Source organism: Amblyomma mixtum, chromosome 2 (assembly GCF_055824585.1).
Source record: "Amblyomma mixtum isolate Tamu chromosome 2, ASM5582458v1, whole genome shotgun sequence".
Lineage (NCBI taxonomy): Eukaryota > Metazoa > Arthropoda > Arachnida > Ixodida > Ixodidae > Amblyomma > Amblyomma mixtum.
The window spans coordinates 32,493,991-32,520,436 of NC_143013.1; the positions used below are offsets into that span (position 1 = coordinate 32,493,991).

Consider the following 26,446-nt stretch of genomic DNA (forward strand, 5'->3'; position numbering starts at 1 on the left):
AGATTTATGTGTAACCCTATTTGTAATAATTTATTAACTTTATTACAACATTTTAATTACTGCAATAAAAATAATTGGGGCTGAGAACAAATAGTTATTTCAGTTATGAGTAAAAATTTGCCAGTAAGTAGAGCGAAACTGTGGTCGAGCTAAATTCGACCGTACCTTTGACCCTGCTCCTTGCGTGTCGGCTGCTGCAGTGCATGCAATATGTAGGCAGTGGTTGTGCGTCGTGCAGGCTAACATTTGGGGACAAAAATTGATCGCAGCTGTTGGAAATTTCCTTCGTTATGCGATTTAAGTGGAACAGCATGCCCTCTTGTCCTGGCAAAACACTGAGAAGTACTGAGGCGTGTCATCCGGCTCTTTCAAATCGACGTTGAATGAAAGGTCACTGTGCCATAACTACGTACTACTACGTCTTTACTTCAAGCATCGCGCTCATCTGAAATGATCTGAAATGGACTGCTGCGATTTGTGTACGCTTATCGATATTATTCGAGTACGGACTAACGGGAGCTGACCAGTACGTCAGCGACGTGTACAGCTGTTATGACAAACTTGTAGTGTATAGTTACGAAGGGCAATATGATAGTTAAGGCTGGAGGGCTTGTCCCTCATGTTCGACGAATTGCATGCGGTTGGCGCAGTAGTGCGCATTACCTTGAGCCGGTACGGACCGTCACAAGCGTAAGAGGTGAGAGATATTCACTGCAATCATTGTCACACTATTGTGACAGCAACACCGGTCACTGACTATCCTACTTTTTATTTATGTATATTGGTGCAGATGAAACTGCTGGCGATGATGTACTTTCCATTTACTACCGGTTGCTTGGTCAGGGAGAGTTGCTTCCCGACGAGAACCAGCTGAAAATCGCTCAGCTGCTTAAGGAACTTCAGGTCAAAGTTGCAGACTACGTGCCACACACCCCGAGCCTTCTTGAGAAGGTAAACTATCAGGATTGGACCAGATTGTAAAGGGCTGAAAGTTGAATGTTTGCTTTTCTGTTCTACAGTGGTTATTCAAGGCAAAGAAACCAAAGGAAAAACCGCAAGGGATATACATATATGGTGCTGTGGGTAAGTTTGTACGAATGTGATTTTGTTTAGTAACAGTGTTTTATGTGTGTTACGCTGGTAGTTTCTCCATTAGCGCCCACCTATCGTGATGCGCTTTTCCCTCATGATTGGCGATAGACAAATACCCAAAGAGAAGTCACAAACAGATTGCTCTATACACGTATGCGTTTCGGATCCGCTTATAGATGCTTGCTCGAGTGAATTTTCACAAAACTCAGACCTCTAATGCTTAGTTCAAGGTGATTTTGGTTTTTGAGTCCTCGTATTGATGCAGTAAAACTAACTTCATGGCTATGGTTAACAAAATGTTTTTCATCTCACTTGTTCAAGGTCGAGGCAAGACAATGTTGATGGACATGTTCTACGAGTCAACAGCCACCGAGAGCAAGCAGCGAGTGCACTTCCATTCATTCATGCTGGATGTTCACAACCGTACGTTTATATGCCAAGCTGCATGCGTCACAAACAGCCTGCAATGAAGATTGCAGGCATACACGGTTAAATGCGCACAACTTCAACAAAGGCAAAAGAAAGACATGCTAATGCCGAATTACATAGGGTGCATATGACTGTTGGCACCTGGAGTTACCCGTTCAGGTGTCTTTGCTTCACTTCTTTGTTTCCCGAAAACCCAGATTTCGCTAATGTTTGTCTTTCTCCTTCTCCGCGACCCTGAGGTTGCTCAAGAAGAGCCTGAGTCTCACAAGCCCCAAGGGTGCATCACTTAACTTTGAGCAACACTTGTTGTTGGGCTAGTTGGTAGCGCTCCTGTCCGTCGTGTTCCGCCTTTTTCTTGTCCATTGTGTTTTGTGCGCTGGTTCCTTCAGAAGTATGTATCACTTAACTGCTCCACCACTGCACCAGCAGTGGTATGAGAACTCTCAGCAATCTATGAATGTTAAAGGGACAGTGAGGAGAGCTCTATTAATATTTTTTTTATAGCAAAATCCGACAGTTCGGCATTTCATGGCTTTGTTGCCACTTGGCCGGCAGCGAAAGATGCATTTATTTCTAAAAAATTTGGATTCGAAGTTGAAAAGTTTTTCCCGCCGCTCTGATTCAAACTTGGGATTCTCTTATGACGACACAGGACTAAGTGACGTGAAACATGACGTGCACATGACGTAACGCAGACTCCGTGATTTCTGACGGCCAGCAGAGCGGCCTAGCAGCAGCCGAAAAGAAAGCTACCGCCGGCCGCATGTTGAAGGCATCTATCGACTATTGCGGCCGTCGCTACCGTTGTTTCGTTTACGTTTGCACCGGCGTTTTGCCAGCGTTATGATGGATCCCATTCTCGAAGTCGTCAACGAAGTTGTCGCAAATAGACACCTTTAGCATACCCTGTACCTTGTAACTGTTAGCGGAATATCGGGAGCCCGCCTACCGCCGTTTGAGCAGGCGCTGATTGGTCCCGATGCTGCAGGCGTGCGCGTAGCTGCCGGGTGCGTGGCGCCATCTGGAGACGTCAAGGAGATTTGCGCATGCATTGGCTGCGCCTCAGTGATTCGTGGCCTCTCGTGTCCCACTGTTACTAGAAGCATCGGTTCTAGCAACACTGTCTTGTCCTATGACGTCAACACACTTGTACTTGCGAGTTTGGCCTGTGGCGGCGATACCTGTATTTTGGTTCTTGCTCTTTTCTACGTTACAAGAGCTTTGTTGTCAGTATGAGTGGCGTTTTTGTAATCAGGAGCTGGTATTCTGTCAATGCAAGCCAACTTCAATTTCTCCTCAGTGTCCCTTTAAGTAGAGAATGACCAGTTCTGCATATATGGGCACTCATCGCATCATAACCTTAAAGTGGAGGTTCAGCCAATCTTTGTCTGAAACCTTCTTGACCTTTGCGCCTTGACCGAAACCGAAGTGGAAACCGAAGTGCTAGCGCACCTGATTTGCATATGGCTTCGTCCAACATTTTTATACACACGAACATCGTTTTTATACTTAATTTATTGCATAAAATACAGTCATTGTCTTATGTTCTTCCCTCCAGCATACCAAGTATTTCATTTTCGCTGCAGTTTGTAGAGTTTGCTTTCTTTCACTTTCTTCATGGTATTTCTTGCTGGGCCAACAGCTCAAGGTAATAAACGTCGAAAAGAGAACGGGAAAAGCATAAAGAAAGAAGAAAGACTGTGTGTCTTGTTTATTCTTTCGTTTGTCACTTCCTCTTTGGAATGAAGGGCATATAATAATATCCTTATCACAAGCCCTTGAAGAGCACCCTGCTCTTCTCAAACAAGTTAATCTTTCCTTTCCTGTGTGTTTGCAGTCTGGCTCTCTTTATCTCCCTGGCAGGCATCCACAGCTGGAAGCATGAGTCGGCTCAATCAGGTCAGGGTCGCAAGTCGCCCCAGTACGACCCTATCCCACCTGTGGCTGAAGCCATCTGTGCCCGTGCCTGGCTGCTCTGCTTGGACGAGTTCCAAGTAACGGACATTGGCGATGCCATGATCCTCAAGCGCCTTTTCAGTCACCTGTTTAACCTAGGTGCTGTGGTTGTGGCCACATCAAACCGCAAGCCTGATGGTGAGGGCCCTTTGTGGTGCTGACCAGTGAAGGACAGGCAGCTGACTGTTTTACCAAGACCACTCCAAAACCCACATGTGCAGTGCAGCAAGCAACAGCAAAACTGCACTCGATCGTGACAAGTTTCCAGCATATTTATGCATAAGTGCTGTGACTAAACCTTCATCTTTACCTAGTAGGAAAGGCAAAATTAATCTCCAGAACACTGAGAAATCCTAGTTGCAATCAGCATTACTCTATTAGTTTTTCTTGCATCAACTAAGAGACTGTTATCATAGATGTTTACGTTAATATGCAATAGAACACTTAAGAGCACTGTACAGAGCTTGGAGACACGTCTGTTGCCACAACCTCTCTAAGCTCTGCAACATTTCTCAAGTAATCATTACAGGGACATTTGAGGCCACTTGAAGGTTGGCCTATATCAAAAGGATAACCCAAGACCACTCATACTGAAAGTGGAACTTTCATGAGCTAGAAAACACCAAAAAACAAAATACAGGTGTCCCTATCACCCGCCCATTTCGAAAGTAAAATGTGTGCATCGACACCAATTCTTGGGCATGGATACCAGAGGCCATGCTACTATGCCATTCATTTAAGAACGATGGTAACCTGTCCTTTTCAGTAAGGACATCACAAGTTTGAATCGACAGGTGGGAATGTTTTTAAATCCAATTTTTTGGGCGATAAATGCATCTCTTGCTGCCGGACAAATGTCAACATAGCCAGAAAGAGCCAGTGAATAAATTTTTTTTACTGAACACAGTAAATGCAAACTTGCCCATAGTGCCCCTTTATCTTCAAGTAACGAAATAAAGGCTGTGCAAGGGGTGAAATGTTTTTTTCCTCCACATTCCAGCATTTATGTCAGTCCTACTAGATGCAAAATGCTGAGCCTGTGTGGCTGCCTTGCATGTAGCATAGAATTTAAATGGAAAGCGATGCTTGGAAAAGCAGTAGCAGCCATTCATCCACTTCATTTATCTTTTGCTGATTAGCCACCTTAGCTGAATGGAAATTATATGGTTTGACCAAGACCTTTGACTATTTTCTCTCTGGTGCACGCAGATCTGTACAAGAATGGCTTACAGCGCAGCAACTTTGTGCCTTTCATTGATGTGCTCAAGGTATATACATCTAAATTTGGGCTATATTTGCACAGTTTCCGTTCCTTTAGACAGGAGTCTTATCCTTTGTGTACTGCAGAAAAACTGCTTACCAGTGGCTCTTGATTCCGGGGTGGACTACAGGGTCCAGAAAGGTGCAACCAAGACCAGCTTCTACTTCGTGTGAGTAACAAACAGTCTACTACAAGATTTTGAACTGTCACAGCATTGTGATGTTGCCTTTGAAGAAGCACTGCACCCGTCCGGTTAGAACACCAAAATGCTTGCAAGTGGGTGCAAGCATTTTTTTTTTTATTATTATTCTGGCTTCTCTTCATGTTCTCTTGTATCAATGAGAAGAAGTTGTGCACAAACTCGTCATTCTGTGCTAAGTGCCTAGCTTTTGAATATTTTCATCCGGTGCCTGAACAATTTGCTATTGAAAATTTTTATTCTTTAATTGCCTGCAGAAAGTCCGAGTACGATGCGGATGCAGAGCTAGACAAGCTCTTCAAGGTCCTGGCCAGCCAAGAGAATGATAGTGAGTGTCCACGTACTGTTGTGAACAGCAGGGATGGATTTAAACAGCATGCTTTTTCAAAAGGTTATTCTGTATCACTCGGCAACATGGTAACTACTGCACAGGTGTAAAATCTGCCTCCATGCACTTAGGTGCCATGTTTTCAGGTGTTAGTAAGGTGGCAGTCATCAGCTTCAGAAAGACTGATCGCTAGAAAAGAATGCAGAACTGTGTCTTATGGCACACTAGGCTACACACAAGATGTATATCTTAAGTAGCAATCCTTTCGTAATGAATTATAGTCCACATCATAAAGCTTATGAGCTTACGAAAGCTTATGAAAGCTTATGTGAGCTTATGAAAGAACACCAGTATGCAAAGTAATTTTTCATCTAAACACAGGCAACACAGCATTGCAAGTGTTGCCTGCAGTCATATTGCTGCAAGTGATAACCAAAGACTTGTAGACGACAGTTTTGGAGAAGCAGTAGAGGCAAGACACTGCTACCAGTAATCTTTTTTTTCCCTTTCATTTTTCACAAAGTAGGAGATAAAAGTTGCGCCTTGCTCTGAGGAGAAAGTTGGGCTGTAGGTTAGCCACATTTCAGAAATGCAAGTAGGGAGTGCAGATTCAGCCCACTCAAAACCCAAGTGGTCGACTTGTATTGAGCGACAAAGCCAAAATGTTTATGAAAGTGCTATTTGCAAAACCTCTTGTTTTACAGTTGTACGACCACGTGTGCTTACTATCAAAGGGCGCAATGTTGAGTTCCGCAAGACCTGTGGCCGCATACTGGACGCTTCCTTCTCAGAGTTATGCGACCGCGTAAGTAGCACATGCTATCATTCCGCTATGGCAGCACTGTAAGGGAACACCACAGACATTTGGGCAGCAAATAACTGTGCACCAGAGCACATGAAACACTCACAGAGCATTTCTCATCACTGCTTGTTCTACGCTGTCTCATGGGATATTTCCTCACAGCATTAACAGAGACACAGGAGCATGAAAGAAGCATGTTTGCTGTAGCAAAAGTGACAGCAGCAGTTTTGCTTTACCTAGGCTGCCCATTGATGAAGCAAAAAGGTTTACGAAACCAGCTTTGATAACTGTGCTGGATTTGCATTCTGGAGAAATGGGAAAGCAAGTAAAAGCTTGCCAAGGTAGTTGCAATTAGTTTGGATTTGCGAGGCCCTGACGAGTTCTTGTGTACACTAGTGATCACCGAAAAGCCTTTCACATGGTTTTGAAGCTGCGCGTTGGCCAGGAAATTAGATCTATTTGTTTGTTGCACCCATCAAAAGTAAAAACGGCTAGCAATACTAGACTTTCAGTTGCACACCACTCAATCACTGTCAATCCATGTATAGGCAAGGCATGAATTATGGTAGAATTTTAAGGCAAGGATTTGAGCAGTTTGAATATCCTGTTATCGAATGAAGCTTTGTTTTACAGGCAGAAGAGATCTTGAATTGGAAAAAAAAAAGTTTCAGAGAACAGATTGTGCATTAAAATAAAGGCTTTATTTCTCACTGCATTTCAGTCATGCTGCAAAGCGTTAAGTGGCTTACTGTGCATTTGCCTTTTGCCATTCTTTTTTATGCAGGCAGTTGGTGCGGTTGATTACCTGGCACTAAGTCAGATATTCCACACAATACTAATCCGTGATGTGCCTGTGCTGACCCTGCGCGAGAAGACACAAGCTCGGCGATTTATCACTCTGGTGGACACTCTGTATGACAACCGTGTTCGATTGGTCTTATCGGCCGCTGCCCCTGCTGATAAGCTCTTTCAGGCAGTCAAGAGCGACGACAGCCTGACTGATGAGAACCGCTCGCTCATGGATGACTTGCAAATCAGTGACAAGGTATGCATTTTTCTCGAATCTCGACGGCTGCTGTAAACTGCCAGTGTATCATCAGTCACTTGCATTCTGCTTCACATTATGTTTTTCAGCGTGGTCCGCCTGTAAGTAAAAGGTTGCCACAAAGACATCGCATTTTGGCACCATTTTACAACTGCTTAACCACAGTAAACTTTAAACAAACCTTTGAATGTGGCTTTTTATTAAAAGTTTTGCTTAGCAGTGGAGAGAATTTTTCCACGATTTGATTGAGCCGTGACGTTGATATACCAAACTATTTTGCAACCATTCTCCATGGGCGTCCCTCATAGCCTGAGTCGCTTGGGATGTTAAATCCCAATAAACCAATAAACCGAAAGCATTCTCCATGGGTGTCTCCACTTCTAGTGGTGCAAAGTTGATGACCACTTTGTATGCTGTTGGAGACAAGGAAAGAGCACTGCTACTGCCATGTATTTCATAACATTTAAAACAGTGAGCTCAGACATCATTTTCAGGCCCTTTTTGTGATTTAAATAAGTGGCAAATAAGGCTCTTTGTAAAGTAAAATGAGCAATAGTCCTAATAAAAATTTCAGTGTTCCCTCAGTTCTATTGTAACAGACCTTAATTGTACCCTATATGGGGACAAGCAAATAATGTTGCACATCAGAAAGATACACACTGGTGGCCCCTGGTGGTGTGGAACAAAAGCTTGTTGCTCTGAACTTTCCTCAAAAGAGGAAGGCAAAACTGACTGCTCAGCATATTTATACAGTGTCTACATTGCATTAGCAATTCATTAATACCCTTTTAATTAAAAAATAGCACCTCAAACAGCCCCAAGCTGTCTGCGACACTATCATGCAACTAAAAGATGCTGAGTTCCCCTTCCTGTATGGCCCACACAGCACCCGCACTCTGAAGTGGCGACACCTAAAGAACTGCTCCAGTTATGTGCTAAGTAAAAGGATGAGGTGTGTAATCTATAGAGTTCTGTTTCCTTATATCCTTGCCTTGCAGAATGTGAGCATCTTCAGTGGCGAAGAGGAGATGTTTGCCTTCGACCGGACCGTGTCGCGGCTGAATGAGATGCAGAGTGAGAACTACTGGGCACAGGCAAGCAAGGATGTTTATTAGGAGAGTCCTCACTGCTGCTGGGTGCTGCGGGCAATCTGCTCCTTGAGCACCATGATGCTCTGGCGCTGGTCCGGAGGCAGCAACGCGATCTGCTGGTCCGAAAGCTGCAGCACCTGCCGAACGGAGATCGACAACATCACCAATGTGGCTTATGGCTTGAGGGCAGTCCAGTCATCTTGCTGTCTCTACCCTGATCCAAATGCCCAGAAGGCAAGACCAATGGCCCGTGACTGTTCAAGATACTTATTCAAGGACAGAGAAATTAATGCTTTCTAATATACGGCAAATTTCCCCTTTTTTTTTTCGCAGAAGCCTTGTTTTTGGCTTTTTGAATAATGCTGTGCTGTGCTTTGTAATAAAATGCGCACTATGTTACACAATTCAGACTGAAGGCTTCATTTGGCTACAATAACATGACAGCAACTCTGGTGGCGAATATGCACGTTGCCGAGCAACAAGAACTGACTGCATTCTATTTGAGCTCATAACTAATATTTCTCACTGAATTATAATTATCAGATCATGGGGCTGCCCAAATGGAAGACATGGGTAATTTATAGCCATTTATCACTGAAACTCTAAGAGCTGGGCATCGGGGATAGGAGCGAAGAATATGTACACACACTGATATTAAAACTTTCCCATATATATGCCGAAATGCACACCAAACGTGCTGACAGAGCGTATATAATCAGTGTTTGCTCAGATCAGATAAAGAAATAACAGCACTTCTATCATTGTCATTTGCCTGTGTGTAATAGGCACAAGCATCATTTGCCACGGTACCTCCTCAGTCTCAATTTTTTAACAGCGCGAAAAGACGACGACGTTTACACAAATTTAGCTCTGCATTGCAGACGTGATCACACCTGTACCCCTCTGCTTCAAGACACGTCTGTAGTTTTCCAACACAAAGATCAGACGGTAAGAGAATTAGTAGAGGCCTATCACATTGATAAGGGGAGTTCTGCGTGTGTTGCTAAACCGTCATTGTCATTGATGAATCGTGAATTTGCCCTTCTTGAGAAGTCGTTACCGGATGTTTAAGATAAGTTAAGTAGGTTTTTTGTGTGTTTTTTTGGCGGGATTATGTATATACATATCTTTTGTGTTAATAAATTTTCATTTGAAAGTCAGCGCTCGTGTTGTTGTGTGTGTAAACGTCGTCGTCTTTTCGCGCTGTTAAAAAAATGGATAACAACCAACTCGCCCAGCTTTCTGTTCCTCCTCAGTCTACACCAGTCTACGCCATCAGTCTACGCCATTGGCTGTAGGGGCTCCTCTGAGGGGCATTTGCCACTCCATTCTTGAAAATTGCTGTAGCTCTTGAGCAACAGTGAGAAAGAAGATTCGCGTTATATTTGTACCTTGGCTCCTAATACAATGCGAGGTGCATCCTAAAACCTATGAAGTGAGGAAGAAATACCTACTCGCGTTATATTCATGCCAATATGATACAAACTGCCAAGGGGATGCTGAAACGATTCTGATGGTCATATTTTAATGCAGAAAATCTTTTAGAGATGGTCTTTGTGAATACCTCAGTCCCATTTAAAAGCTCTGCGTGGTCCCTACAATTTAAAAGTTTTTTTAAATTGCTGCTCATAACTGATTAGGGCAATACCTCAACACACTTTCGTGCTGCCCCTCCCCCTCTGACATAGAGCTGGGAATCTGGGCGAGCCTTCTCACTGGGCATTCCCAAGTGACAGTCCCAACCTGTTTTATTTTTTCTTCTTTTTTTTTCAGGCGCATCCGCATGTGTGTGTTGAGGAGGAATAGGACGAGCATCACTTTTAGGGGGTACGAGGACCTTAAAACCTGTTTTTTATTCGTGAACATACTTTACTGAAACTTAGCACACCGGCATATTGCAGAATGCTGATTTCAAATATGCATTTAGATTTCAAATATATGTCACCTGGAAGGAAATATATGGCGAAATAACATAACCTAACATAGCCTAATACTGATCACTTGTCAGCTTTTCTCAAAATCAGTAAATATGGTTTCATGGACTCTTTAAACTTCAAGCCACTTTTGTATGACTTTTATCTAAAAGAATTTGTTTCTGGAGGAAAAGAAACTCTAGGACACTTCTGGCATACCCCCAAAAATGCTGATATTGATGTCGACCAGTTATAGACTAACTCTGTGCATTAAAATATGACAAAGTTGGCACCATGGATAATATAGACAACGTGGTATTCTTCAGATACAAGCATATCTAAGCCAGTGACGTAACTGCGACCTCTAAACCCAAGGCCGAGCTCTTTGGCCCTACATGTTCTTATCACACTCATCACAGTCTGATGGGAAAAACGAGAAAGCATTATCACCGGCTAAGGTATAAATAACTCCCATACTTGTGCAGAGCAAAGGAAAGAAATGACAGTAGAGGGTGTACTGCACTCCCTTCCTCAACCCACAAAGGCCAGATAGCATTCCCTCTGGTTAGTAAAAAAAAAAAACGGTTTGCGGCATACCTACGATAAAGTCAACATTGTTCACCACTATCAAAAGGTGCTGACCCCCAACCCAATGTGGCAGCCCCATTAGTATGAGCAGTGAAGAGCTCACCTGCATGATGAGTGCAGCCTTCTCCTGGTCCTGTGCGGAGATGACCGTGTTTGCAGCGGCAGGGGGTCCCGGGCGTCCAGCTCCACCTGCCATGCGGGGGTCATCCCTGGCTCCACCGCCAAAGGGTCCCCCCCGACTGCGGGGGTCAAAGGGTGCCCCGGGCCGGTAGCGTGGGTCTGTGCGCAGGTCCTGGTCTTCAAGGGGCGGCTGCTGGCGCATGTCGCGGTCACCCATGGGGGGCATGACGCGGAGGTCCCGGTCTCCCCGGGGGTCCAGGCGAGGGTCGGGCCCTCCTCCCAGGCCACCACCCCTGCCGGAACCCCCACCCATGGGGCCCATCACTGCACAGGAAGAGAGAGAGAGGGGGCACATGTTAGGCTGACATGCCCTGTTGAGCTAGCACTGCTGATGTGTAAAATAATATGCGCACACACAAAAAAGAAACTGCACAGTATTTGGTTAGTTCGTCAGAAGCATATGCCTCCGTGACCCACTCATGGTGTGTGGTGCATGCGCACACTGTAGCCAGCCAAAGGCTAGCACCAACCATTAGCAACTCATGTTTATCAGAAGCAAGTTGCACCAAGCCATGGGTGCACTGTAACATGAAGGTGAAATCAAAAGCAATGGCATGAAAGTTGACGGAAGGCCCAACTACTTGTCCACTTACTTTGGACATGATAAATGCGTACACAGCATAAACCAACAGAAAAAAAAAAAATAAGGGGGTGGGGGGACAGAAGAGGGGCACCCCTTAGTTCCCAATACACAATTCTGTGGATGTTAGCATTTAAAGTTCAGATTTTCTACAATAATTCAATGTTTTCCTCCATGGCAAAATAGTGAGGACATCTGTATCCAATGAAGAGAGGAGAAAATGGGGTACAAGACAAACATATTGCAAGTAAGCCCTACTCAACATGTTTCCAAGTTCACAAAAACAAATGGCAAGTGTCACATTATTCTCAAACCTGAACATGCATGCAGAGTACAGCTGAATTCCACATGTGTGACAATTTCAATGGCACTCACCACGAGGATCGAAAGGATTGCTTCTGATCTGGTCAGGCCCTGCAGGTCGCTCCCCCAGCAATGATGCTCGTGCTGGTGCTGAAGACAACAGAAGAATATGAGACAGCCTGTACATAACATCTGGTAAATTTAGGAGGTCATCATTGTGTTCCTCTAAGTTACAGTAAACTGCACACAGTAATGAGTTTAGAGGTTACCAACGCTCTCTTCAGAAGGCACCTGAAAAGTGTGCACATGGTTTTTGTGGCTGCCAATGTGGGTGGCGGCCACATGTTATCGGTTGTGCCCTGCACTTGGACACATGCCGCTGAAATGAACCAAATGCATTCACTGCTAAATTCCAACTTTTTTAATTCAAACTGACACTCTGGCCCCTTAACACCAAAGACACTGAAATGGCTCCCTTTATTTCCTACTCCGCAAAAATTCAAATCTTCAGTCCCATCAGAGTGTCAGTTATTGAGGGTATTTTATTACAATAAAATCTCGACGATACACATCTCACGAGCTCATATTCGTATCATCCGAAATTCCCAACATCAAAAGCTAAACAAAACCCGCATGCTGAAGTACAGGAAATGCATTCATGCATATCTGTTTACAGCTGTTGGAATTTACAGTAAAACCTCGATAATTCGATATTGGTTTATTTGAAATCCTGAACAATTCACAGAATTCCTGTGGTCCCGTAATTTCTAATGTAAAGTTTACTGCATAACTCCAGCCGGCAGCTTGTCCAATCCAAGGATCTGGGATGCCATGTGGGAGCGCCCATGTTTGACTGACAACGTACTATTGCACCGCTTATAATCGGCATGCGAGCCCGCATCAGGCAGCGCAATGCCTAATTCAATGCTCAAACACTGCTGCCCAGACAACGATGAAACTCTGAATTGAATCCAATAAATACTGTCAGCCCACCTCCAAACCCTGGCTCTGGGAAGGCCTGTTCGCCAGGAAACCCCGGTCCACCACCTGACCCTCCCAGTGGTCCCAATCCCTGCAGAGAAATTGAAAAGAACATAAGTAAAACCAGCACCTTCAAGGATCTAAAACAACCAATCTGTGCGGTTCAAATTCAGTGCCAAAAAAAAAAAAAATCGGTGAATAAATGCAGGGCCTTGCTTCATTACAAGATGTCCTTACAAGTGCAATCAGACAATATCAGTGCCATGGAATACACTATTTTTATTGTTTCAGGTGTGAACAGGATAGGAAAGCTCTCGAGCATAATTCCTGTTTTGGCTCTGCTGTTGTTGACCAAAAATGAGAGTAAAGGCTTAGTCACACTGTGGAAACAGTCTGCAAACTATGTTCGCCAACGTGATGTTTCCACCAACCCTGTCATGTCGCATCAACACGAACTCAATGGAAACAGGACCCTTTTGTCCAGCACCATGTATAGAAAATTCTGTGCTAACGGCTGGCGAACTCCTTGTCACACCGGAAAAACTGTTTGGGCCGCACTTCTCTGCCGCCTCTCTGCCACCTCTCTGGTGCTGCCCCTCAGGTGCTCTCTTCCATACAGAGCCATGGCATGGCAACCGGAGACACCTTGTGCTGCCACGCTGCTTGTGCATTTGGCTGTACGATGTAGAACGAATAACTGCCATGTGCGGCTGCTGCAGCAGCAGTTACAGTGATGTTTTGTGCCATCAATTCTGGCTCCAACGATGCATACACATGACAAAAAGCGCACCTATGTACTACGCTGAAGCTGAGCTATAGCACCTGCCTTGAGTATCATCTGTCAGGCAGAAAGTGTTAGCTGATAACACTGAGCAGCTAAAGCATGGATTAGCAAAGCTGCTCACAATCACTCTGAAGCCCAACAGAAACAAGTGTGACTGCCTGGATGAAAGCAAGCCCACTGGCAGTATAACAACTCACTCCAGGCTGCTGTCCCAAGGATTGCCCCATTGACTGAGGACCCAAAGACTGGGAACCCAGTGCCTGTGGCCCCAGTCCCTGGGGTCCCAGGGCAGGCTGCGGCCCACCAGTGGCTCCCACCAAGGGTCCGGCTCCACCAACCAAAGGTCCAGCTCCACCCACAAGGGGCCCAGCCCCAGTCACCAGGGGCCCTGCTGCTCCTGCCATGGGCCCTGCACCACTGACCATGGAACCAGCACCACCCACCAGTGGTGGCTGGGTTCCACCCAGGGGCTGCTGCGAGCCTGTGCCCAGTGGGTTGAGGTTGGGGTTCTGGCGGTGCAATATGCTCAAGGCCACCTGAGGTTCCACAATCTTCATGATGACCTGTGCCTGGAGCAGCGCATATGCCAGCTGAGGGTTCTGCAGGAGCATGTTGCGTGCTTCCCCGGGGTTGTTTTGGATGCAGAGCTGCAGTGGTGAAATACAGTCACCAAAGAAGAAAAGCAAGAATGGGTAACACTCGGATCTATGTCGTTACATGCGCATAAATATAAATAATGTGCATGGCACACAATAGCACAGGCTCTGCACGCCACACACTAACGTCAACACAGTAAACTTCCACTGCTTTGCCAGGCTAAGGTAACCTGATATAAAACAACTGCAACAGGAGGGGACGGTAACATCACTCGTTGCCCCTAAAAGGCACAGGCGGTAGGCCTATTAAAGTCAAGAACCAAAGAACAGGTACAAAAAAGTGTAACAAGTGGCAGAAAGCTTACAAGGAAGTAAAAGGAAGGTGTTTCTGCTATGCGGTTACAGGTTGTTAGGACAGGTTTCATATCCAGTGTTCAACTTAGATGTATTAAATAAAAACTTCACCATGCAGCTCCTAAGTAACACATTTTGTCTCAAGTGAGTGAGTCAGCCAATGAGTAAGACATTCTAACAACCCTGCCTAGCAAGGCAATTGCTGCTGAATTTGGTAACAAGAGCTGCATGGAAGCTAATAGTGACCAGAACACCACATGCAGTTCATGCATCATGCAAAGTGCCACTGAACTGTGCACGATATAGCATACCTTCATTTGCTTCATCAGTTCAAACATCTGTTCAGGTGGCAAACTTGCTACAGCTTTGGAAATGGCTTCAGGTGCACGTTCGGGCTCCACCTCTGGACCATAAGGACTCTGAAGAATGAATGAATAGACTATAAACGTAATGTGTGAGGCAGCACAAAATAATGATCCTGCTGTACGTTTTTATTTTTATTTTATTTTTATTGGGGGGGGGGGGGGGGGGGCAGATTACAGGCATGCAGTGCAAATCTGCAGCAGCTGGAATCCAAAGTGCAACATATCATCATTAGCTCTGCCTAAAAGATGGCTCTTTCTTCACATCAGTGCAGTTGCCCGCGGCTCAGAGATTAGCATTCAAGAAGTTCGCATGCTACAACTAAGCACTTTTTAAACTGCAAGAGCGTACACCTAGGCTGGAATGAGTCCAATGCTTAGAAGTTATGAACCAATCTTCTGCTAAAACTACTCCCATGCTAAAAAGGTAAAGAATTGTGATTTATACCGCTTTCAAATTATTGCGACTGGCTCCTACACCCACCTCAACAGGAGGACCACCTAATGACGCCTGCAAATCTGAAAGAGAGAAAAAACGATATTTATTGGAATCAAGACAGGGCCATAGGCAATAAATAATGATGAAGGCTTATCATTCTTGGAAACAAGAGACCTCACTTTTGAGCTCTTCTTTACTCTTCTCGCTTGCAGCGTTGTCTACACGCAGCGGACGTCCGTTGAGGTCGAAAGCATTCAAGTTGCGCATAGCGCTGAGCGCAGTCTCTTGATCCTTGTATTCGCAGAAGCCATAGCCTTTCGGCTTCCCTGTCTCACGATCATAGACAAGTCTGCGAATGAGCGACAGGCTAGATTAAAGTCACTGTGTTACGAAAGTGAAACGAATGTCGTGCTTGCAAAGTGTGCTCACCTAAAGCTGACCACTGGCCCGACTTCGGAAAATATGTCTTTTAGCTGCTCTTCTGTAGCTTCATAGGGAATGTTCCCCACTGCAACACAAATGCGGAGGAGTTCGTTCAGAGATGGTGTAGACAGAAGAACATGCGCATTTGAGGGACGGCGCTCACTCACCGAACACCGAACGCACAGAGCGTTCGGCGGCTGAGAGGACCCCTTGAACTGCTGTCATGTCGGCAGCGTTTTTGCGCGACTTCCCCAGGTCGGCGTCAGGGCGGGCACTTACTTAAGATAATAACTTATTCCCTTAACCCCTACCAAGCACAGCACGGCAAAAGCGGCGAGATCGTAGCGCTTTCGCGCCGGCAGCGTGCAGCAGCACAGCGTACACAAAAACTTCTTCCGCAGTTCGGCTCGATATGAGTCAATGTTGGCTGTGCATCGACTAAGGCTCTCCGTTCGGCTACTGCATGCCGTTTTAGCCTTCTGCTCAATGCCGCAGTGTCGTAGTAGTAGCAGCGGTCTGCTTGCGCCTCTAAAGCAAAGTTTAGCAACATAATCAAGAGGCTTACGCTTGAGTAGACTGGCTCTGCTTATGATACTCATGATTTGAAAGAACCGGAGAGATTTACCGACCAATCATCGTCTAGTCCTACCTGTCCGTAAGGGCTCTTGGTGGTCCTGATTGAAACCTCCCCAGCTTGATATTGCGCGACATTGAAAAAAATGTCTCGATACGCCAGTCAGTTCATTAAGCAGCTGGGAAGCAAGGAGTTCAGAGAATACCTGTGCAGGTGAGCTAAACATCACGCACTTCATTCAAAGCGTGCTTCTTTGAGTTCCGAGACTATTAATTCATTTTCGTTTGTTCATGTCTCTGACGGCGCGCTACCTAATCTGGTACTTCTCACCTGACCTTGTAGCACCGTGAGTAAAAAGCTTTTCACCTGGCTTGTTTTCTTCCGTGTGTCAGATCGGTTCCTTGTTTAATAAGTAGGTTTCTTTTCCTCCTGTTTGTAGCACTTCTGGGGACCAGGTATGTAATGCCAGAACATCGCATTTTATCGGCGCTTTAATCAGGAAGTTTTGACTTTTTTCGCTTTAACCGGGAAGTTTGACACTTTTTTTCCTTTTATTCCTACTTAGTTGCTAACTGGGGAATCCCCCTGGCTGCCATAGCAGACATCAAGAAAGACCCAAGTATTATCAGCGGTAAAATGACCACAGGTAAGAGTTCACATAACGTAAATGCTCCGCGGGAAGTTTGTGCCACTCGTATCGCTTTTCACTTTTCCTGGCGGCAGCGTGCGCATGCAATAATAATGAAAAAAAATGAAAGCCGCAGTCTACGTTATTCCTTGTTCTTTTTTGACATTGAAAGTTCAGGTGTCAAATACAGCGCGCCTGCGACGAATGTTCTGGACTGTTCAGTGTCCGACATTTACTCACGTAGTACGTGTTTGTCATTCGCGTGTTTCCACGCCAACTGGGCAAAAGCAACCATGCCACCATGGAATGGCATATCATCCAGTGTACAGATCAAGTGGAGAGCGTCTGCAGTAATTCAAGTGTGCCCTGCACCTGAGCTAAAATAACAGCATTAGATCTGAGCCTCAAGAAACTGAATGGTGGCAAAAATTTAAGGTGTTTTATTTTACTGTAAGTGATGTGCATCAGCCTTAGCCGCAAATTAGATCTGCCAATCTAATGTTAGTATACAGAGCCGCATAAATAATCCTTTCTTGGAGCAGGAAAATTGGTTTGTTGTGTAAGCCTGCATGATCAATGTGTGTAAATGCAACTTCAGGACAGTGCTTAATGTGCAACAAAATTAAGTGACAGCCCCCTTCCCATCTCTTTTTTTCAGCATTATGCATATACTCTCTGTTGTTCATGAGATTTGCACTCAAGGTCCAACCCAGAAATATGCTCCTGTTTGCTTGCCACTTCACAAACGAGGCTGCTCAAATCACTCAAGGATGCCGGCTTATTAAACACGAGTGAGTGCATTTCAGCATGTTTTCTCTGCAGTTTGTTGGAGCATGGTAGCATGAAATAAGTAGACAGTGCTGCCGCAATTAGTGTTGTGAATCCACCCTTGCTTGTGTATAAAAACTAATATCCTGAAAAAGTTTAAACATTAATACTGAGCTTTTTTATCTTATTATTTTTCTGTAAATACAAATAGTGTAAACTTGACATTTTCACTCAAGTTAAAAATGGGGTACTATAGTAGGATACAACGTAAAAAAAAAAACAGCAGTTTTTAACACTGAGCCTCAGTCTGCAGCGTCCTAGCTGTTAGTATGCTGGCCAACCACAACAGTAAACGAAATCATATCTTTGGCTGTATTAAACAAGCCAGGTGTCAAAATTCTATACCTTATTTTTTTCTCGTGATTACTTTATTGTTTAGGTAACAAAAAATCCTAACTGCGTACTGCTTTGTTGAGGAGAAATTGTGTGTGGCGGTCCTGAACGTGGGCGGAGCTTCACTGCAGACTCAAATTGTGTCCGACTGTAATCATATTTTGTGTGCACTGACTAAACGCAAACCTCATTTTTACAGACAGGCTGTTTACATTGAAAATGTTTACTTATCACTTCCTTTTGTTCTATTCTCAAATCTTTTGTCAAGCACATTCACAGAATTTCCTTTTTTGGTCTAGTACATGCTCTCTGCAGAAAAACTTTTTCAACATTTCGACTACTATTTGGAAAGCATAGTAATGTTGGAACAGGATGTTAGCAAGGGATAGCATTTGGCACAACGATATCAATAAGACATCATGTCAGTGCATGTGTTCTTAAGGCTCACTACTGAAAAACCACATCTTTATATAACTGTCATCAACAGTTAAATAAAAGGAAATTTATTAGTTGGGTTTAAGATCTGCATAAGCTGCTTCATCATGCAGTGGCAGATTTAAGGAATGTGGGAGGGAGAAATTTCACATTGGGAAATCATGCTGCCCATTTTTTCAATGAAAAAGTAAAGAAAATTTATCATTAAAATTGGGTTCCCCCAGCCACTCCATAAATCTGCCCGTCTTAATGGGACCTTCAGTACCTTAACTGGCAAACTGCATTTTCAGTGATGTGGCTTTTCGACTGGCTGTCAAGTTTAATCTATTCTCACTAAACTTGGTTTCGGTGGAAATGGAGGGAAATTTGTATTCATCTTGAAACCAAAGGCACTGTTACTACCATTATCCATTATCCTTGCAAGAGTCAAAGGTAAAGAAAAGCAACCAGTTTGGTCACGGCTGACAGTCATTTGTTGCCTAGTGTCTTAACTAAGCAAGCTTGAGTGCACTGTTTTTTTTCCCGCATCATTTTCAGTATCTCACCAATTAAATGTTTTTATCTCTTGCATTTCTACGTAACTTACATACGTAGAACCTCGCAGCAACGCCCCCGGGTACTGTCTTTTCATGGCTGTTACATTTTCGCGAGCCATTCTTGCCCTAGCTCGCATAGAAGTGCATGCAATACAAACATGGTTGTTACGTCAGAAATGTAGCAGCGTTCCCTATAGTAAGTCATGAATTCCACTTATCGATACTGCTTTACTACATGCCGGCATTTTTGATAGCCTACATAAAACAAATGCTTTCAGACTTGCATTAGGCAATGTTCAAACAGCAGCAAGCCAAAGTGCACTAAGCATCACAGTCTCAAACCCTCACCATGGGATTCTTAACATGCTGCCGATTTTAAACATAAAAGTTGCTCACAGATTTACCAGACACTGAAATTTCAGGCGTGTCACATTTGATGCTGCAATTTCTCAGACCTCATGCACTCGGCATACAGTCACGTGACCGCACTGCACGCACGTGATCACGTGCTCGTACTGCTGCTGGAGATGCGAGCACGCTCTCTTGCACTGCTCCGTAAAGGCACGGGGTGCACCTATCCTTGGTAAAAAGCTTTAAATGAAAATTTTTCTCAGGCGAGTACGTTCATCTAAATACGCGAAAAGGTACCAAAGAAGCGTATGGGTGACGTACCCCTACACCAAGAAAATGGTGATGCTGTACGAAGCAAACACTGATCAAAGCACTTCGCAGTGCTGGCTTTCTGGTTTGGTTTTTGGTTTTTATGGGGTTTAACGTCCCAAAGCGACTAAGGCTATGAGAGACACCGTAGTGGAGGGCTCCGAAATTTCGACCACCTGGGGTTCTTTAACGTGCACTGACATCGCACAGTACACGGGCCTCTAGAATTTCTCCTCCAAAGAAATTCAACCGCCGCGGCCGGGATCGAACCCACGTCTTTCGGGTCAGCAGCCGAGCACCATAACCGCTGAGCCACCGCGGCGGCAGTGCTGGCTTTCTGATCGCGGTACTGAAAATAACCGGCGGTTCACCTCTCATCCAATTTCAACTGTCGAAGGGTGTACACAGTAAGGTAACGCCGGCTAAGAAGTTGGAGTCCCACGACACTGCAAATACGGAAGCCAACGCCGACAGAGCACTCGCCTCGGTCATGTTGGTAGTTCTGCATTCTTCTTCATCCTTAGGGCTTTCCATACGCCAGCACAGTGCAGTTCCCGACGCGGTATTTTCGCTTTCATCATGCGCGCTCGTCGGCAACGTGCCGAACAATGCAGCCGTCGGAGGCCCAATTTATCAACGTTGCCACTGTGCCGTGTGCATGACGCGTGCTTGCATCCAGTGCAGTGCAATTGTGCGTAAGCACCAGAGAGTACATAAGACCATCAAGAGCTTTATCCAACAGCTTATTGTACTGAATTGTAGAATTCAAAATACTTATATATTCACTTCGCTATTCGAAACATTCGTATTCGCACAACCCTGCATATTTGTCTTGCTCTGCAGAGAACTGAGTGCTTTGTTATATCTCTTTCAGGTACTTAACGAGCCCGCAGAAGTAGGCCCAGCGACACTGTCTTCCCATTAGGAGCAATAAAGTTACCCAAGAAAGCCCCTGTAGGTGGGTAAAACAACCACAGGGACAGAGATTACATCCATAGAGAAATAAAGCAACTTTTACTCCTTCCAGATGTGGATGAGTTGTCTTTCTGTCCCAAGAATGAGAGGACGGCATGGGGTAGAGAGGGATGATAGAGGCGGCAGTGAAAGGTCATTTGACACAAAGGTATCCCCGAACTTCTGTGACAAAGGTCTCGAAGGCATCCCTGAAGCGAAGTCTGTTGGCCCGTTCCGGAGTCAGGGGTTGTGCCCGTGTCAGAGTCTCCAAGGAATGGGCTAGGCGCTGCCTCACTGCGGCATCCTGCTGGCTTGCCACAAGAGCTTGGCATAGTTGCGCGAAGCTTTCCTGGAAAAAGCAAGTCGCAATGTTGATGGACGCTCTAATACGTACCCCATCATTAAGTGAATAGACTACGCAGCAGTACTGAACAATATGTCAACATAACTTTGCTACGTATAGCAAAAAGTCATTTTCCCAAGCACTAGGAAGCCTCTCTCAAGAGGTTTGATTTTTGCAGGACCTTTGACTTCATACATCTACTGGAAAACATTTAACAGGAATGACGTTCTTCCATTCTCCAACAGATACAGTTGTATGTTATCATATTCGCTCACAGGTAGAGGATCCACTATAAGACATGAGTACTACTGACAGTAACTAAAGTCCAATTTTGGGAGCACTTTGCAATAGTAATTTCCCATGAGCAATGCACATCTGCACACAAATGAAGTTCACACATTTGGTAAATGACACACCTGAAAATTTTCTCATTTAATTCTGATCACTAACATGTATAAGAATTCTAAAGCCAGATCTTTTAGCTATATGGAAAGCTTCATGTACCGCCACCCATGGTCATGAGCCATTTAATACTGGTCAGCTTGCAAAACTTTGTGCCCAACATTTATAAGGTACTAAACAAAATGTTTAAATTTATGGTATATGCATACACAAAGAAAATTGGAGGGCACACCTCAGCTCTGCCTTAAGGGTACAACTTGCTAGCGTTAACGGGTTAATGCCCATTTATGCAGAATCGGTCATTCTCACTCAGCTTTACATTCATAGGTCCCTGGTAGTCCTCATACCACTCCTGTTGCAGCAGTTAGGTGATGCACCACTGCCCTGCAATGGCAGGTGCTGCCACCTGTGTGGCTTGTCTGCGAGAAGTGGTAAATGCCCACTGGCTGGACGGAAGTGACATCACCAGAGCAGGGTCATCCACGTGAAGCGTCCGCCTGCCAAGCATGGCAGGTGGCGTAGGGGAAGAGCTCAGAAAGAACAACTTGGGTCCCACAAACCCAACCCATGTGCTATGACAGCACCGCTACAAGCGGTTTATTTTACCATAGAACACATGGTAAAGCTGGCAGTGCCGCGAGCGACCACTTTTATCCAATATATTGCGAGCAATTTATTCGCCTTCGTCGTCGTCGCCTCTCTGGCTGCGACTTCATTCTCTTTCACCTGAAGATTCCCATCGTCATCGCTTGGGGCAGTTCGCTTGGAACAAGTCTCTGGCAGAGGGCTAGAATAAACGTCTTACGTGAAGTCTTCCCTTACACTGAGTGCTTGCTTCAATATTGTTATAATCGGAATTGTTATAAAAGGGTTTGACTGTGTTTGTTGGCTGTTTTCCTCCAAAAGTACCACTGCATCATGGGTGAAACTGGTAAATGACAACGCAAGCGCCAAAAATATTACAGAAACAAAGCAGCGCTTCAAATTAAAGACAAGATTATGCCGCATTTTAAAGCAAAGTTCTTAGGCACCCGTTCCTGGCTTCTGCATCGTAGTCATCAGCGAAGTAGGTGTAACCGGCAAAATGCCACCTGGAAGGTGGCTGCCATGGTAAGGTCCTGGAGGGTGCCCAGCTGTCTAACACGCCATCTGCCAGCCGTGAAGAGCTGCGCTCAAATTCCACACTACCGGCTGTTGTTCTGCTATCAATAATGAGCATTCTGATGCTAACGCATTAAAGGTATTGAAATGAAAGGACAACTGTTCTCCTCACCCTAGAGGTGTAGCGCTTCAGTGAATGCGTAAGTGGCCCACTCCAAGACTGAAAAGCAAGCTACATGACCTGACAACTTTCGGCTACATCAGCTGCATGCTCCAGTCTAGTGCCAGGCCCACTCACCCGGAAGCAGCAAAGGAGCGCAAACAGAGCGCTGCCAGCCACAAGCGTGAGATCGGCGTCAAGCGGCTGAAGCAGCACCACCTCGAGGAGTAGCTGCAGGAAGGGCTCGAGGGCACGGCCAGCAGGGCTGGCCTGGAACCCCCCCCGGTGAACCTCCAGCGCCAACACCGACACCACATCCAGGCAGAGACCCGACACATCTGCAGAATAGCTGCAAGGCAAAGGGGGTATTGGCAGGGGAGAATACGCCCATCCCTCCTCGGACAACACAGTACACTTGCATAAGGCACAGCCAAACACAAGTTAGTAGCAGTACAAAACCCAATTCATGCTAGCAGCAAAACGGTTCCACGAGGCTTCAGACATGTGCTTATGGTAGAACAATCTTCAATACGAGTTAGCTCAGGGGCTGCAGTGTTCAGCTGCTGTGCTTTCCATCCGTGGCTCTGGGAGCCCCATTTTCACAGAAATGTAAAAAAAAAGAAAAAAAGAAACACAGCATCAAAAGATTTCAAAGCCCCTGCATGTCCTTTACTGTGATGTGCCTTGCAGACCACAACATTGACTTGGCAAATGAAAACATATTCACCAAGCTAAAAATAAGATTACAATCAGCTTGAAAGCCACCTGTGCCCTGCTGAAGATGCAGAGATGAACACCAAAAAAAAACTGCCTCTCACCTGGTGAGTCCAACCCGAACGGACCCCAGCAGTGCCTGGAGCAGCCCTTCGGGCAATTGGCACACACGATCAGGGTGCAGCTCTCCGAGCAGTGCAATCAGTTTGAAGTATTGCAGGCACAGAGCTGGGAACTGGGTAAGGGCATGTGGGAGGAGAGGGATATACTTTCAGTTCCAAAGCAAACAGTACTACCTGTCTACTTGCGAGGACAAACTGAAGCCACAAGTGTGCACTTGGACAGGGATGCCGTGCCCTCCATCTGTGAACTTCAAACATGCCAAACACTCAAAGCATGCTGAAATTGAAGAAAACCTTGAGCTATTTCTCATTTTCTTCCTGCACAACTCTGCAACAGCAAGCACACCATACCCTCACGACTTCCTACAATGAGACCTTGAACTCCAATACACTAAACCTAGTCGTGCTCTTTCAGAGTGCGTCGACGTTTGCATTTAAAACTTTTTCCACTGCTCTAATAAAACTCACGATGTCTACACCGAACAGGACTCCATGACCACTGTTTTGACATGATGGTGTGGTATAGCTAGGCTCTGGGATCTGCGTCGATAAGAATTGTCATGGTGACACCTTTACAGTGAAAGCTCGTTAATTCAAAACTCGATAATTCGAATTTTCGGATAATTCGAACAACACTACTTGGTCCGGCCAAGCTCCATAGAGATCTGTGTATAAAAAAGCCCGTTAATTCGAAAGCGAGTCGGTTCCGTTACGGATAATTCGAACTACGCGCCACCGCGTCTGGGCGGCTTGGCACACAGCATGTGGCCAAAAAAAAAGCACCTCCTCCGCATAGTTAGAGGCTGCGTACGTCCTAAACGGGGACAGAAGATGGAACTAGATAAAACCTTGGAAGAGTGGGTAAAGCTTAAATGGCGCCATCACTGGCGCGGTGGCCTGCAGCACCGGAGGGAAGGGGGCGACCGCGCTGGCGGCTGCCTACCCTCTTTTCCGCCCAACCTCCGCAACTCGCAACTAAATGCTCGTTAATTCGAGCCCTGTTAATTCAAAAATACGGATAAGCACTGTCAGCGCGGTCCCAGCCAACGCCCATGAAGGCTATGACTTCGGACGGGCGCTACAAATTACGTGCGAAAAACTTTTTTTTTCTTTGCGAGTGTCGTCCATGCTTCCACCCATCGGTCGGTCGCCAATGGAAGCACGCGCTCAGCCGCGAAGAAGACGCCGGCACAAGCGCTGGCACTCTGCCAAAGTTCGCTTCCCCCTTGATGGAGCTAACGTCAAAAGTGATGTTATCGCTGCGCAGCATCTTGGCGCGCCGCCAAGAAATGCGTCGGAGAAAGGGGGGGGGGCATGACGGTCTGAAAACGAGGCTTGCACAACCGAACAAGCGCTGGCACTCTGCCAAAGTTCGCTTCCCCCTTTGCTGGAGCTAACGTCAAAAGTGATGTTATCGCTGCGCAGCATCTTGGCGCGCTGCCAAGAAATGCCTTGTGGGCCGTGACGGTGCCAAACGGAGGGAAGCGTTAACGACTGACGCTTTTTTTTTTTTTTTTTCAGATTCTTAGGCAAAAATCGGGGGGGGGGGGGGGGGGGGGGGGGGGGGGGTTCATTATGTGAGTGGGTTCGTTACGCGAATAAATACCCTACATACACCATAATGCAAATGGTTCTTGTCGGTTTTTTCGCGGCCATTCGATAATTCGAACATCGGATAATTCGAATGATTTTCCCGGTCCCGTGAAGTTCGAATTAACGAGCTTTTACTGTATTATAAAAGCTCCAATATCAGTGACAGCAATATCTTTGCCATTAGAGCGTGGTAATACACTGATACAGGCCAACTGAAGTTCGTCCACAGTGGCCCAGTATGAACAGTCAGTGGCACAAAGCTCCGGTCAGAGCCAGATAGTAGTATGTCGACACCTACAGAATTGTGACTAGCATTTTTCACTCCACACAGCACAAATGAGTGAGGTGCTAGAGAAGAAAAATACAGACACAAAGCAAATGTTTGGCAATGCAGCCAGATCAGGAACTGTAAGCAGACTTTCATCGTACTTAGTACTTTACCATGTCTTTCATAGATCAAATGGAAACCACAGTAAATGTGTGATCAATAATTAACTGTACACTTTTGTCGTCAAGAGCGCAGCCATATAATTAGCAGCACAACCGACAAACGAAGCCACACTTTCGGCCGCAAGCGAGACTTGCCTGCAAGAGTTGAGCATTGAGCAAGGGCATGAGGAGCTGCAAGCCTTCCACAACAATCTCGGAGGCTGGCACGCTGGGCTGCGCCGCGCCATCATCACCGCTACCGCTGCTGTTGGCGCCTCCTCTGGCCTGCAAGGGTGCTGCCACGGTTGGTCCCATGTAGAGGAAGTCCTTGGAGAGGAGCTCCGTCAACAGCTCCAGCAGCTCCCCTAGGTCTTGGCAGTGGCTATCCTCGGCAGTTGCCTCGGTTGTGAAACGCCCTGCATGAAGTAACAGTGCAATGAATGACACTACTGACAACATTAACCTGTGATGGTTCTTCGGCACCGGCGCGGTGGCTCAGTGGTTCAGTGCTCAGCTGCTGACCCGAAAGACGCGGGTTCAATCCTGGCCGCGGCGGCCGAATTTCGATGATTCTAGAGGCCCGTGTACTGTGCGATGTCAGTGCACGTTAAAGAACCCCAGGTGGTCGAAATTTCCGGAGTCTGTCACTACGGCGTCCTTCATAGCCTGAGTTCCTTTGGGACGTTAAACCCCAATAAACCAATAAACCGAAGCACAGCACTGATGCTACGTCACGCTTCTTCTCTGTTTTACTATCATTATACCCTAACCTGTGATGCTGTACTAAGAGTGCATCACACAGGCAACCCACTATGAAGCATGCCAATTTCAAAATTCTACAATTTCAAAATTCGACCCCCATGGCCGGGACTGAACCCGTGTCTTTCAGGTCACCAGCCGAGCACCATAACCACTCAGCCACCACGGC

General features: G+C 45.7%; 4 protein-coding genes across 5 annotated transcripts in view; 2 read left to right on the top strand and 2 right to left on the bottom strand.

Moving 5' to 3' along the window:
- Positions 1-153: 153 nt before the first annotated feature.
- Positions 154-8,607, top strand: LOC149358864 (putative ATPase N2B). 2 transcript variants are annotated; one of them, XM_089571068.1, is made up of 11 exons: positions 155-697; positions 791-951; positions 1,020-1,083; positions 1,414-1,515; positions 3,385-3,615; positions 4,687-4,745; positions 4,825-4,907; positions 5,195-5,265; positions 5,970-6,070; positions 6,852-7,112; positions 8,111-8,607. In XM_089571068.1, the coding sequence occupies exons 1-11, from the start codon at positions 589-591 to the stop codon at positions 8,225-8,227; spliced, it is 1,359 nt and encodes a 452-aa protein (XP_089427194.1). In that variant the 5' UTR covers positions 155-588; the 3' UTR covers positions 8,228-8,607. The 2 variants fall into 2 exon arrangements, with proteins under 2 accessions (XP_089427195.1, XP_089427194.1); XM_089571069.1 differs by lacking the exon at positions 3,385-3,615 and having other exon boundaries at positions 154-697.
- CstF64 (cleavage stimulation factor subunit 2 CstF64) lies at positions 8,202-16,134 on the bottom strand. Its single transcript, XM_089571067.1, has 10 exons — positions 15,874-16,134; positions 15,713-15,791; positions 15,463-15,632; positions 15,329-15,363; positions 14,794-14,901; positions 13,730-14,179; positions 12,761-12,839; positions 11,840-11,917; positions 10,808-11,148; positions 8,202-8,340 (listed from the first exon to the last, which is right to left on the bottom strand). The coding sequence occupies exons 1-10, from the start codon at positions 15,929-15,931 to the stop codon at positions 8,236-8,238; spliced, it is 1,503 nt and encodes a 500-aa protein (XP_089427193.1). The 5' UTR covers positions 15,932-16,134; the 3' UTR covers positions 8,202-8,235.
- Positions 16,135-16,174: 40 nt separating this feature from the next.
- Positions 16,175-20,726, top strand: Mpc1 (mitochondrial pyruvate carrier). The gene is made up of 6 exons (XM_089571085.1): positions 16,175-16,493; positions 16,623-16,626; positions 16,720-16,735; positions 16,846-16,926; positions 17,567-17,699; positions 20,575-20,726. Exons 1-6 carry the CDS (start codon positions 16,426-16,428, stop codon positions 20,597-20,599), a joined length of 327 nt encoding a protein of 108 aa, XP_089427211.1. The 5' UTR covers positions 16,175-16,425; the 3' UTR covers positions 20,600-20,726.
- The window catches only part of LOC149358867 (exportin-4-like), a 39,453-nt gene continuing 33,704 nt past the window's right edge, over positions 20,698-26,446 (bottom strand). Inside the window, exons 18-21 of the mRNA XM_089571084.1 lie at positions 25,675-25,934; positions 23,479-23,609; positions 22,799-23,009; positions 20,698-21,003 (exon numbers count right to left, since the gene is read on the bottom strand). Of these exons, the coding sequence (XP_089427210.1) occupies positions 20,809-21,003; positions 22,799-23,009; positions 23,479-23,609; positions 25,675-25,934 (797 nt within the window). The 3' untranslated portion in view covers positions 20,698-20,808. The remainder of the gene's footprint in view (positions 21,004-22,798; positions 23,010-23,478; positions 23,610-25,674; positions 25,935-26,446) is intronic.

Bases quoted from the DNA above. Each gene is read 5' to 3' on its own strand.
- LOC149358864 (XM_089571068.1), top strand. From the start codon at position 589: ATGATAGTTAAGGCTGGAGGGCTTGTCCCTCATGTTCGACGAATTGCA. The intron at 1,516-3,384 runs GTACGTTTATAT...TCTCCCTGGCAG, and splicing joins CATGCTGGATGTTCACAACC to GCATCCACAGCTGGAAGCAT. The intron at 5,266-5,969 runs GTGAGTGTCCAC...CTTGTTTTACAG, and splicing joins GGCCAGCCAAGAGAATGATA to TTGTACGACCACGTGTGCTT.
- Mpc1 (XM_089571085.1), top strand. From the start codon at position 16,426: ATGTCTCGATACGCCAGTCAGTTCATTAAGCAGCTGGGAAGCAAGGAG. The intron at 16,927-17,566 runs GTAAGAGTTCAC...TCTTTTTTTCAG, and splicing joins CAGCGGTAAAATGACCACAG to CATTATGCATATACTCTCTG. The intron at 17,700-20,574 runs GTGAGTGCATTT...TATCTCTTTCAG, and splicing joins TGCCGGCTTATTAAACACGA to GTACTTAACGAGCCCGCAGA.
- CstF64 (XM_089571067.1), bottom strand. From the start codon at position 15,931: ATGACAGCAGTTCAAGGGGTCCTCTCAGCCGCCGAACGCTCTGTGCGT. The intron at 14,902-15,328 runs GTGGGTGTAGGA...TTCATTCTTCAG, and splicing joins TAGGTGGTCCTCCTGTTGAG to AGTCCTTATGGTCCAGAGGT. The intron at 12,840-13,729 runs GTGAGTTGTTAT...ATTTCTCTGCAG, and splicing joins CCTTGGGACAGCAGCCTGGA to GGATTGGGACCACTGGGAGG.